This window comes from Oreochromis aureus, linkage group 7 (genome assembly GCF_013358895.1).
Source record: "Oreochromis aureus strain Israel breed Guangdong linkage group 7, ZZ_aureus, whole genome shotgun sequence".
NCBI classification, from domain to species: Eukaryota; Metazoa; Chordata; class Actinopteri; order Cichliformes; family Cichlidae; genus Oreochromis; species Oreochromis aureus.
In genome coordinates, this window is record NC_052948.1 from 29,706,549 (window position 1) to 29,720,332 (window position 13,784).

General features: G+C 39.9%; 1 protein-coding gene across 1 annotated transcript; it reads right to left on the reverse strand.

Annotated features, from left to right (window-relative positions):
- Positions 1-33: 33 nt before the first annotated feature.
- Positions 34-11,665, reverse strand: LOC116321285 (polypyrimidine tract-binding protein 3-like). The gene is made up of 14 exons (XM_031741077.2): positions 11,381-11,665; positions 10,602-10,665; positions 10,347-10,513; positions 6,829-6,972; positions 6,541-6,702; positions 6,302-6,412; positions 6,012-6,168; positions 5,832-5,891; positions 5,582-5,694; positions 5,464-5,497; positions 5,257-5,349; positions 2,961-3,183; positions 2,791-2,868; positions 34-2,280 (listed from the first exon to the last, which is right to left on the reverse strand). Exons 2-14 carry the CDS (start codon positions 10,624-10,626, stop codon positions 2,148-2,150), a joined length of 1,500 nt encoding a protein of 499 aa, XP_031596937.1. The 5' UTR covers positions 10,627-10,665; positions 11,381-11,665; the 3' UTR covers positions 34-2,147.
- Between the last annotated feature and the right edge of the window lie 2,119 nt (positions 11,666-13,784).

Consider the following 13,784-nt stretch of genomic DNA (forward strand, 5'->3'; position numbering starts at 1 on the left):
GTGACTGGCTGAGGTGATGGAGTGGGCGGAGTCTTTGGCAGTCAGATGATTTTATTTAATTATTCAGTGATTCATGCTACAACTTCCTGTCAAACTTTCAGAATAAATAAAAATTAACAAACTTTGTTTTGGAGCAGATTGCGGCTTAGCTTAGTGCTGCTGCCTCCCATCATGCACTGGTCCATGTTAAAAATATTTCATATAATAACAATAAAGTCCCACCAGCTCCCACAATGCACCACAACTACTTTACATAGGCTGATACATTCAGGTATAAAAAGAGTTTGTTTTAACAAAATAAAATAAAATAAAAAAGTCGCAACATTTTAAACATTTCTAACCATATTCTGAAAGGGCCTCACATTTCAAATATATTTTAAAGATTTCATGTTTTCACATACACACTTTTTAATCCCAAATGTTTATTAATCAATTAAACAAGGCTAGAACAAATATGTAGACAACTGTAAACAAAACTGCTTTCAAAACATTGGCAGGGAATCTTATTTTGAAAGGCAATAGTAGGCAGGGTTTATAATTTAATTTATTTTTTTTAAACTGGGTGTGGTTTAACTTAATGCATGGAGCTACAAGTGAGTGTGTTGACATGAAATCATAAGTTTTTCTGATATCGTATCGTATTTAAATTTAAAAGAAAGAAAACAGTTTGTAAGCCATTTAAACAGGAAGTGACTTCATAACGGGGGCAAATGGATTGGTCCAATTAAAAGGCACATGAACTTTGGCTTGTTTTGACCCCGCCCACCCACAATGCTTGTAACAAATTCACATAAAGTGCTTAAAATCTTTAAATAAGTGGGGAAAAAACTCCAATATTAAAAAAAGTAAATTAAAAATTCACTTTTTTGCTCAGAAAACATACGTCTAAAAAATAACAATAATAATAACAATATTTACTAATTTTAAAAAAACTAAATTACAATTTAATTTGAAAAATATCCAATTAAAAATGTAAAATGGGAAAAAAGTTGAACAGAAAATCAAGTAAATGGCAGCGGTAGGCAGATCTGAGGTCAGAAGGCAAACTGGGAATCGGCAGCTTCCTGTTTTTTGTGGCTTTTTTCCCGTTTAAAAAACCCCAAATCAAAACAGAAAATTAAAGAAAAATATTAAATGTCATTTATTGGAACAAAAATTTTAAAAAGAGTGAAATTAATTAAATGAATTCAATAAAAGATAGGAAGATGGGACATTTGAAGCTCAACCAATCACAGCTCAGCTCAATACACACACACACACACACACACACACACACACACACACACACACACACACACACACATAAATACCCACGCACAAACACACAGAAAGCCTTACATGTTGTACAGTATAAATACATTCATGATTAAAAAACCCACTCAAAATGTCGACCAACAACAAAAAATATTTTAAATGAAGTGGAAAAATTCTACGTAAAAAAAAAAATAAAAAAAATCCAAAGACACCCAAACACAACCCGTCACCAAAACGCCACGTAAAAAACCAGAACCCAGCAGAATAATTCAGAAAATAAGGCACAGAAGAAGATTTGAGATCGCAGCTTAACCCTAAAGTAATAATTAAAAATAATAATCCTAAACATAATTCCAGCCAATCAGATGGCAGCGTGCAGAGAGGCTGAAAATTCAAAAATAACAAGACGGAAGTTTGTGAAAAACGAGAAAAATAAAAGCCTGAAGTAAAAAGAAAAAAGTTGGAATCTAAATTTTAAACATAAAAAAGGGTCAAATTATTTCATTTCATTTAAAAATAATATCTATAATAATTTACTGAATGCTCATCGGTAATTTTAAATAAAGATAAATTCAAAGTAAACCTTTTATAAAAGGCAGGTTTTTTTTCTTTTCTTTTTTACTTCCTGATTTTTTTCCTGCATCACATTAAACACAAACTCACGTCACCTCCATGATGGACTTCATTACCCACAATGCACTGCTACTCAGTCTGCTCAGGAATGTGCTCTGTAACCTCTGTAGCCATGGGCCATGACCCTCAGTTGTGACATCATCTGCCACCATGATATGAGGCTGTTCGTAGGCACAGAAAGATTTCCCCATGGTCCGTCTGTCTGCACCGCGGGCCAATCAGAAGCCCTGCACTCCGAGCGGCCGCTCAGAGGTCAAAGGTCAGATGGTTGACTTGGAAAAGGAAACACGGAGGTGCTGGTTGTGGTCCAGCTGGTGGTCGTGAAGGATGATCAGAGCCTCGATGGCTTCCTCCACCGAAGCCAGCTGCATCAGCGCCATCTTCCTGTCCTTCCTGTGACATCAGAGGAAGTGACATCATCAAGCACAACCCACCAGAAAGGAGGGGGAGGAAGGGAGAACTGCAACGTTTAACAGTTTAACAAAAACATTTTTAAAAATGTAAAGAATTTTCAATATGCTTTTTTAATGACTAAACTGAACAAAATATTTTATTTAACTGGAAATTAAATACATAAATTAAACTGGCCATAATAAATCTAATAATTAATGAAACTTTTTAATTTAACTTGTTAACTGTTTATTTCATTTCTTTTTCATTATTTCATAAAGTAAAAATCTATTTCGTACAGTAAAAAATGTATGCATTCAAATAATATATTTAAAAATAAGAAAATTTATTTTTCTTAAAATTATTCAATAAAATTATTTACATTTAAAAATATTTTTTTTGTTTTTAATTCAATAGACTTTAAATAAATAAATCAGAATAAAGCAGATAACCTGCTTTGTTCTGACTGGTTAACAAGCACAAATCAGTCAACGGAGTTTTGTTGTTACTTACTGGAAAAACTTAAAAGCTTTTACTGCAAATCCATTCGAAGAAAATAAGTCCTTCAACGCCTCCTCGCTCACTGAGGAGCTAGGAAACAAGGAAACGATGACAAAGATATTTAAATATGCATCAGCCTCCAAGAGTCAAAAGACTTCAAACAGGAAATGAGGCGGTCTTACGGGATGTTGGATAGGTGCAGCGTTGCTGACGGAGGGAAGATGTTATTGAAGTTTTTCGAGCCCGGCTTTTTGAAGCGGTGGAGGGCAGAGCCTGAGAAGTCCCGAGTCAGCGCTTGTTCTTCTTGCCCCGCCCCTCCGCGAGGCAGCTGCACCACTGGGTGTTTGGACAATGTCACCCGAATCACGTTACCATGGAGACGCTGCCCGTTCAGGTGACTCATCGCTGTCGTTGAGGAACAAATAGAGATTATTTAATAAACAATAATGAAAAACTAAGACAATTCAATTTATCTACAGATATTTTTGAGATAAAGAAATATTAAAAAAGTTAAAAATATAAAAATTCAGAACTTTTCTTTTCTATGAGAGGAATAAAACAAAAAATCTATTTTACTTCTAAAAAAATTATATAGAAATAAAACTGATCAGTTTTTGAAAATTATGGAAATAAAAAATATGCTGTTGTAAAGAAATATGTAAATTTAAAATAACCAAATTTTTTTTTAAATACTTTTGGGAAAACAATATGTTAAAGACAATTTTAAGGAAATTAAAAGAAGAAACTTTTTTTTTTATATATACAATTTTATACAACACAAAAAAAAATTTCATTAATTATTCAGGCAAAGTTTTTTTTTTTAAATTTTCATTCATCCATTTTTTTTAGTTAATTAAATTAACCACTGTACTCCCTTGCATGTAGTTATTATTAATGACAATTTTTATTATTATGCTGAATTAATCATCATCACAGATTGTCTGTGAAGGTTCTCAGTCATCCAGGTCATCGTAGTCAAAGGAGTTTGCAAAGAAAAGCGTCTGGACTTCTTTAAGTTGCTTGAAGACGTTTCACCTCTCATCCGAGAAGCTTCTTCAGTTCTAAGGTCAAATGGCCGAGAGTCCCAGATTTAAACCCAGTGGGAGTATCCCCCAATGAGGGACAAAGGACCCCTGGTGATCCTCTAATCACATGCGCCAAGGTGTGAAAGCGGGTGTGGGACCTAATCAGCCAGGGTTTGGGTGAGCCCATTGTGAAACCTGGCCCCACCTTGTCATGTGAATTCCTGAGGTCAGATGGCCCAGGATGTGAGTGGGCGTTAAGGCGTCTGGGAGGGAACTCAAAACTGGATTATAGATGGCAGACAGTTGGTGTCGTAAACCACCGCCTCTGTTCAAAGATGGTCGCTCACAGTGGACATAGATGGCCTCTTTCACTCCTCTTTCAAACCATCTGTCCTCTCTGTCCAATATGTGAACATTGGCATCCTCAAAAGAGTGACCTCAAAAGAGGCACAGAAAAGAAGATCAGACACCAGTGAGGGAGGATAAGAAAGACAGACGCAACAACATTGTCATCCCCTATGTAGCCGGTGTATCAGAGAAACTCAGGAGAGTTTTCTCCAAGCACGACATCCCAGTGTACTTCAGACCCAGCAACACACTCAGACACAAACTGGTTCACCCGAAAGACAAAACTCCAAAACACAGACTGAACAACGTGGTGTATGCTGTACAGTGCAGCGAGGAATGCCCAGACCTCTACATTGGCGAGACCAAACAGCCACTTCACAAGCGCATGGCACAACATAGAAGAGCCACCTCCACAGGACAAGACTCAGCAGTCCATCTGCATCTTAAGGATAAAGGTCACTCTTTTGAGGATGCCAATGTTCACATATTGGACAGAGAGGACAGATGGTTTGAAAGAGGAGAAAAAGAGGCCATCTATGTCCACTGTGAGCGACCATCTTTGAACAGAGGCGGTGGTTTACGACACCAACTGTCTGCCATCTATAATCCAGTTTTGAGTTCCCTCCCCAGACGCCTTAACGCCCACTCACATCCTGGGCCATCTGACCTCAGGAATTCACATGACAAGGTGGGGCCAGGTTTCACAATGGGCTCACCCGAAACCCTGGCTGATTAGGTCCCACACCCGCTTTCACACCTTGGCACATGTGATTAGAGGATCACCAGGGGGTCCTTTGTCCCTCATTGGGGGGGATACTCCCACTGGGTTTAAATCTGGGACTCTCGGCCATTTGACCTTAGAACTGAAGAAGCTTCTCGGATGAGAGGTGAAACGTCTTCAAGCAACTTAAAGAAGTCCAGACGCTTTTCTTTGCAAACTCCTTTGATCATCACAGATTAATTCACCGAAATGGAATTAAAAACTAAAGCAGCTGTGACCTTCTGTATCATCGCTCATGGCTTCATAAGAAATGAAGAAAAAATGTTAAAATAAGCTTAATTACGTTCTTTTAAATTGGCTTGAATGAACTGAAATGTTTCAGACCGAGTTGAGCTTGCGTGGCATCGCTCATCTGAACGAGAGCATTTTCCTTCTTGTTGAAGAGGATTTTCACTCTCTGAACGTCTCCGTAAACACCTGAAAACACACAAAACAAAAACTGTCACAAAATTAAAGAAATTGGCACAGAAAGACGTGAACATGTCTTAGAGTCACAAACACCTTGAAGAAATAAAACCTGAGTTTTCTTACCAAACAAGATGAAGAGGCAGTGAGGCGTGACACTCTGCAGAGAGTAAATAAAGTCAGCTCAGTGAGCTGTGCTCTGATTGGATAATGATTGTGTGAGAGAGCATGTGTGACCTCTGACCTCTGGGTTTAAATTAGACACCAGCAGTACTGAATGGACAACAGGAGGCGCCATTTGCAGCGAGACGCGAGGATGAGACACTAGCGAGCCGGGGACAGCCGCCATGGACAGACCTGAGGACGGAGAATGCCAAAACTTTATTTCAGAGGTTTTAGTATTCACGCTCAGAACATCCAGTGCCGGGATTTTGGACTCATCTTAAAAACATGTCAGTGTCAAAGGTCAAAGGTGATGTTCATGTGCAACTCACCTGTGTGTTGGTGGAAAGTGGGCGGGAATGCCGCTGCTCCATATGGAGGTAGAGCTACACCTGAAACACACACACAGGTTACAAAGATGGTCACAAGCCCCGCCCCCATACAGTGACTATGAGGTCTGCATGGATTTATAGAAATGACAGCTGGTGGTCAGTCGATGCGTGTGGCCTTACCGAAGGCGGCGGTGGGCTCCAGCTCTCCGCTCGGCAGGTCGGCTCTGGTGAAGTCCCGGCTCTTGTCGTTGTTGTACTTCACGTTGAGCGCACTCAGTTTGGAGAAGTCAATCCTCAGCGTGCAGCAGCCGTTATAGATGTTCTGACCGTCCAGAGTCTGACAGACAGGAGGACACCGACTGTGATCTGACTGGACCAGAGCTCTTTAGCAGGTCTGAACTGGAGTTGGATTTATACATGCATGTGTGTCTGTGTGTGTGTGAGAATCTGTTTGTAGGTGTGTGACTCACGGCCTTGGCGTGCTGAGCGTGCACGGTGTCGCTGAACTGCAGGAGAGCCTGAAACTGGTTGTTTCTGGTGAACGTGATGATCTTCAGCACAGATCCAAACTTACTGAAGATCTGTGGAAGAATGTTATTAATAACACCAAGAACTGTGGAAAGAACATGATAATAAAAACTACAATGATAATAATAATAATAACAATGATAATAATTATAATAACATTGATGATATCTACAGTCCTGACCTGCTGGAGGACCTCCAGAGTCACAGGGTAAAATAAATTCTCCACGATGATTCTCAGGACGGGACTCTGACCTGGAGCTATGCCCCGCCCCTCCCCACCTGAAGTCATATTCCCAGAATGCACTGCTCCTGCATTGATGGCCTGCAGCGCTGCCTGAGCCCTCTGTCAGCAAACAAACATATTGATTATTTAAAGGACTGGCTCGCTGCTGATTGTTAACTGATGACAGATGAGACTTCAAACAAATAAACAGACACAGTGGGTGTGGCTTAATGTCCTGCTCCTCACCTGATTGGTCATATTATCTGTCTTGAGCTCGCGATGGGTGGAGTACTGAATGTAGACTGGCTGGCTCCTGATGGAGGGTGTGGCTGAGGTGTAGTAGTTCACCATGGTAACAGCGGCTTCTTCTGACGCCATTTCTAAAAACGCCTGAAAAGAAAAAAAAATTACTTAAAGATTTCATGATTTAACAGATAGATAGAAAATACAAAGAAAGAGTTATATTAAACTCTGTCCCAGAAATCAAACCCCTGCAGTGTAACATGAAATTATATTACATGACATTATTATCATTACCATTATTAATTATATTATAATTACATTAGGTTATTATAATGTGTCATGACAGCAAAGCTGACTTCACAGTGATGACCTAATGTCAGACATGTTTCAGCTTCGTCTTCGTCGAGTTCCTCCCTGTGTGAGTCTGTCGTGTTGGGATGTTTTTTCTAAGCTAACATTAGCTAGTGCACCTCTCTGTACAAAATCTGTCCTGAGTCCTTCACACAGAAGGAAAAAAAAAAAAAGATTTGCTTGGATCATGTGACAAGTCAGGTGTAAACAAAATAAAGCAGTGAGGGAGCAGTACAAAAGCCTTTCATTACTTTAATCCACACTGAGATCAGACCACAAAGGATACTGGAGAGAACACAAAGCCTCAGCCATCATGTGTTTGACTTTCACTACCTCACAAATTACACAACACAGTGAACCACAGTGCTGTGCGTAAGTCTTGAAGCGCCCCTTATTTCTGACAATTTTAAAAAATTGTTTGTTTACCTTCTCTTTGAGCCATTCAAAAATGAAAAGGCTCCTAACTCAAAAAGTAACAAGTGTCTATGCACAACAGAAAACTTAGCGAGGAAGCCATTTTAAAATTTTTTTAGGCTCTTTGTTACTCGTAGCCTGTGATAAAAACACACCACTCAGTGGAAGAGTGGCTTAGACCCTGCCTAACATTCACATACGCTCGCTGCACTCTGATGGATGCATCGCGGGTAACTCATGTTGGGGTTTTCTCAGTATCTGTCCCAGCAATACTTCCACATACCTCAGACCAGCTGTGGGTGGAACCATTTATCTCTGCACATGTTTCATTGAACTGACTTCCCATCGTTCCATCAAAAAACAAAGAAAAGAGGGTCGACTTGAAACTTTTGCACAACACTATATTACAACACAAGCTGAAATATGTCAGAGTTCAGCTCTGGTGCCATGACTCACACCTGAAACATGTCATCACTTGTTTCCATGAACATGTCACTCTTAGTGTCAGACCCATGAGACAGCTGTTAAAATAACTTGTAGTGTCTAATGCATCAATGAAGGATTATTTATCTCTGGATGAGAGGTCATGTGTAAGGACCTGAGAGGGCACTAAAGCAATGAGCAGCCATTAAAAATAGACAATCTGGGTCACATGCGGTGTGATGTCATAGACTCTACATGAAATAGAAATACACAGTGTTCTGGTTCAGCTGGAGCTCTGCATATACAGGGTACAACAAGAAAATCATATTAACTTTTTTTTTTTTACTAAGAATCAAAACTGACACGCCCATATTCCCACGAAATTTGAATTCAACGAAGAGCTGTTGTGGGCGGGAATTAATTTTGCTCCGTCTATCTACTCATTCACTCTGATGTCCAGAGGCCTGCGCTACAAAGCAGGATTTGGTCTTATCCCTGTGACTTCAGGTTTAACTCTGAATTTTCTGTGTTACAAAGGGGGTTCAGTTTTTAGTGGGGCACATCGGTATAGTTACTTGTGCTGCAAACAGGTTTTGTTCCAGAATAGACATCAACAGTTGTGAAACTCCTGCCTACTGACTAATCAATTCTCTGAAAAACAGGGCCGCCATTCCTGGAAGAGCCTTCAGACTGCTGCGCGGAGTCTCAAGTTTCTTAATCGTGTCTAAAGTTTATAGTTAGGGCTGGATCAGGTGACCATGAATCCTCCCTTAGTTACGCAGCAATAGGTGCAGACTGCTGGGGGATTCCCATGATGCACTGAATGTTTCTTCTTCACTCACTATGTGTTAGTAGACCTCTCTGCATTTAATTATTAGTTATTATTATTCTCTGGCTCTCTTCCACAGCATGTCTTTGTCCTGTCTTCCTTCCCTCACCCCAAACTGGTCGCCACACATGGTCACCCCTCCCTGAAACTGGTTCTACTGGAGGTTTCTTCCTGTTAAAAGGGAGTTTTTCCTTCGCACTGTTGCTGAGGTGCTTGCTCATAGGGGTTGTTTGATTGTTGGGGTTTTCTCTGTAGTATTGTAGAGGGTTTTTTTTTTTTTTTTTACAATATAAAGTTTGAGGTGACTGTTTGGTGCTATACAAATAAAACTGAACTAAACTTAATGTTTCTGTGCTTCCCCAATGAGCGTCAGTATAAACATAGATTGTTAGATACAGCTTTATTTCTTAATATATATATTTTTTTACCTGTTCAATGCAACCAATTTTACAACAATGTTATCATAGTATTATAGTGGACTAAATTTGAAGTTGATTCAGTTGATTAAAATATAAAGTCTAAAATCTGTCGTGATCTTATCAGTGAGAGCTGCTCCACAGTTTACAAAGTGACTTATTTTCCTGGATATCAAAAGTGTCTGACACATGTCCATCTGTCTTCTATATCGCCTTGTTTTCATCAGAAAAAAAACACTGCAACTGCACACTCAGGCAGTCGCATTTTACCTGGCATTCTTTCCTGGCTTTAAATAGGCTAAACTTTATTAATATAGCAGCTGTTCTCCAGTCTAACTGACCAAAGCATTTAAAGCATTCGCATCTTCATACAGCATTGGTCCTCCACCACTACTTTCCCCCAGCAGGCGTTTGTATACTGTGTTTAATCTTGTCAGATTTTTCTCATATTACAGTTTTATCTCCCTTTGCAGCTTTGTGTAACTGCTTATCCTGATTGCAGATGTTAGGGTAAGTGAATCCAGACAATGGAAAGAGCCTAGGTGGGTACAACTCACTTGATAGTACAGAGCTCTGTAGTATATACTCAGCTGCCTCAGGGTGATTTATATTCAAAGGTAGAAATCCTACAATAACACAGAGAAAACCTCAACAATCAAACAAACCCTTGTGCGCAAATACTTGGCAACAGTGGGAAGGAAAACCACCCTTTTTAAACAGGAAGAGACCTCCGGCAGCACCGTGTTCAGAGAAGGGCTTTGGAGCTGAGGGGAGGGAGTCAGGACAGTGATGGTCTATTGGAGGGTCTTTACCTTACGACATGTTGTGATTTGGTGCTGTATAAATAAAACTGAACTGAACTGAATAACAAGTTGCCCTGTGGTGGCTAGCAAAAGAGCTATGGTTAGGCAAATATAATGACACACGATGTTGATCATGTCTCACTCAGTACAACCTCACAAACCCAACACAGCTACCAAATGTGTTAGTAATAAATAAAATGAATAAACTTCAATGAAACAAGAACAGGTTAGGAGGAATTCAGAGAGTTGTTCACTGCGTGCCGTGTTAGCATCGTCAGTGCTCACCTGATTCTTTGTCTTCAGCGTGATCAGCTTACTAACTCGACCAAAGGGAAGTGCCAGAGAAAGCACTTCCTGTTCAGAGACGTCAGGGGGAAGCTGGCGCAGGTGAAGGACCCGCGATGGGATGCACTGAGCACGCTCAGAAACACACAGCCTATCAGTGCCATCCACTGCAGACAGACCAAAACAGACAGGTAAATTATGATGGGAAGGGTTCAGGTAGGAGGAGCTTCACTGTCATAGAGAGAGAAGACTCACCTGTGGACAGGTGAGAGGAGCTCATGTTCTCAGAGCTGCTGACAGACGAGCTGAACTCTGACTCCTGGAAAAGAAACACACTGATCAGTTATTGAAATATCAGCCTACTTATTAATTTATTCATGCATCCATGATAATGAATTTAATCAAATCTACGTTAGCAGCTCGTGAACCTCCATATTCAAAAATCTTGTGTCTTCCCTTGCAAATTTTTTTTAAAAAAAAACGTGATTGATCTTTAAAGCTTCAGTTTCCTGAGACAGATTGCAGGAGATGATTGATCACTGCTTCAGTTTCAGCTCTGAGCTTCTGTTTGTCTTTACCGCTAACATTTTAACCATTAACCTCTTCCTGTGATCAGTTAAGCTTTGAGCTCTGCTGGCGACATTTTAGAACCCTAAACTCAAACTAATTAACAGAAAATGAAAGTAATCCCTCTCTGTTTGTACACAGTCTGCTCTGAGCGTGAACACGCACGTATCGCGAGATTTCAGGTAATAAAACACCGCCGCTGTCGCTACTGTTGCCCCGCGACACTTTCACTCAGAACAGAACAGAGGAGAGCACGAGCGACTAAACAGCGCGCGGGGTACGGGAAAATGGGGCTCGGTGAGAGCGTTTCAGTAAACAAGTAAATACCAACAACAAACAAGCGGAGAGGGGCGCGCCTGAGGCTCGCGCAGGTGCGGTTCAGTCACCAAGGAAACGGAGGGAGGAAAGAAGGTAAAAGTGCAGTGGGAACGGTTCCGGGAAGGTTCGGGACTGTTTCCCGTGCTCACCCGTCCATGGTCCGCGCTAAGGAAGAGGAGGAAGAGCAGCAGAGAATGAGTTGTTTTGGTCCGCGAGCCTTCGCAGCCAGGCAGCCACCATGGAGAACAACGAGCTCACTTCCCGTTTGGTGACGTCACGACAGAATATGGCGTCTGGAGGACACACCTCAGATAAAAAGAGATACAATAATTATAAAAAATAATTATAGTAACAATAAAAGACTTCAGAATAAGTGAAATATATTCATTGTGTTTAAAACAATATAAATCAATCAATATAAATAAATAAATGTAAAATTAAAAATACTATTACAAACAGATAAATATAAAGATTTTTACAAAAAAGACATTTAAAAGAAAATACATGTAATGCAAAATGCAAGTAAAATAAAAATGTAATTTATAATAAAATAGATGTCTCAGAGTAAATGGAAACTGTTAAAATGCATAGAAAATTCATCAAAAAACAAATAACGTTCTTAAGATAAAATGGCACCTTAGATTTAAAACTGATGATTAAAAAAATTCACTTAAATTAAAAAAAATAAAATTAAGTTAAATACGAAGACATCAAAATAAATTCTAAATGAATTAAGAATGAAAATGTATTATGCCTACATTCACATAAAATAATGTTTTGTTTTGTTCTAATCTGAAAATCTACATTTTAAAACAATCGCAAAAATTACTCAAAAGCAAGTTTTTCTACCAGTTTTGGCAGCTTTTATGAAAATGGCACAAAACTCGAGTCCTTTTACAAAAATAAAAAATCACTTTTTCACACATTTATTTAAAAAAACGAATATTAAAGAAAGATTGTTATCTTTAATAAATCTCTCAGAGCACATTTTTTAATGTCCTTTTACTAAATGTTCATAAATATCTCTGGATAGTCTAGTGGTTTTTCTGACCTCTGACTGGCTGAGGAGTTCTGAAAGGAGACCAGGTATATGGGGTGGATGGTTGGAAGATGTCAGCTTCACTTTGGTGTGAGCGAGGAAATCCTTTTTGGATGTTTCAAGTACAGTCAGTGTATTTGAAATGATATGGAACTCCGCAAAACTTTAACTGTGAGCTGAAAATGTTGCCTTTTTTTTTTTTCCTTAACTGACTTGTTTTGCAGGTGTGTAGGTGAATGGTCACAGAGTAGTGTGGATGAGCGCAGCTTTGGACCTTCCTCCTAACCAATCAGAGCTGATTATAAAGGGCACCTCTAGCACCACATTTACCTGGCGTCTTCTCATCCAGACGGTGGTGGTTTAGTTTGGGTCCTCATGCCTTTGTGGACAATTGGTGTTGAACTCCTGAGTGTTATTGTTTGGATGCCTAATAGTCAAAGGGGACAGCAGTGTTGTACTATTTTAGACTGCAGTAGGGTGGAACCTTAACGATTGTTTTTTATTTTTGGCTTTCCTGCTGTGGCCGTGCTTTATAGTTGTGTTGTTTTGGCCTGTTATAGCTGACAGAAGTAGTAGTAGTAGACCTTGGAAAAACTAATCAGACTGTTCTTTGAACTGTAATCCTTCATTTTCTTTAACTTCATCTAACTGAGGACATACCAGCTGTAGCCACCATCACATCATCCTCTACCATTACACTATTTTAAAAAAGGTCCAAGAAGCTCCAACAGTTCAAACACAGTCCACAGGTCCAGTTCAGGGACTCAAATTAGCTGAGGTGAAGCCTAGCAGGTAGCTAGAAGCTACAACACCTGTCTGAGGCCCCACCCCTAATAATGCAAACTCTATGCCTTAATACAATTTAATCAGGTGAGTTATAAAGGTGAAGATGTAAGGAGCAGCATCTGATGGTGAAGGTAGTGTTTAAATGCCCAGGGTGAACCATCCAAAGCAACAGACAGTGCACAAGGGAGGTGAAGAGGAAGGTGGAGTGGGCAGAGATGAGTGGTAGATGTGTGAAAGGGAGGGTTTATAAGCTTGTAGTGAGACCTGCTGTGATGGATGGTTCAGGGATGGTGGCACTGACAAAAAGCCATGAGGGTGAGCAGTATGGGCAGGGTTAGAAAAGAGCACATGAGCTCAGGCTGAGCAATTTGGAGACAAAGTCTGAGGGGAGGCTGAGGTGTTTTGGACATCAGACCTCAGACATTTGATGGATGTACTGGAGGAGGACATACAGAGAGTTGGTGTTTAAGGCCCCTAGAGTAGCAGCTAAAGAGGAAACAGGTGAGTTATACATGTAGTTATGAAGAGGGAACTGGACAGACACCAAACCTCCTTGTATCAGTGTGTAAACATGTTTTTTTTCTGATGTAAACTTGGACGTTTCAAACCTGAGAATCTGTGAGGACTGACTCACTACCAAAACCTGCTTCGTGTAGACATTAGAACTGCACTTTTGAGTGCTTCATTTCTGGTTTTTAAGTTGAACCACTAGTTTTAACTTGATATGG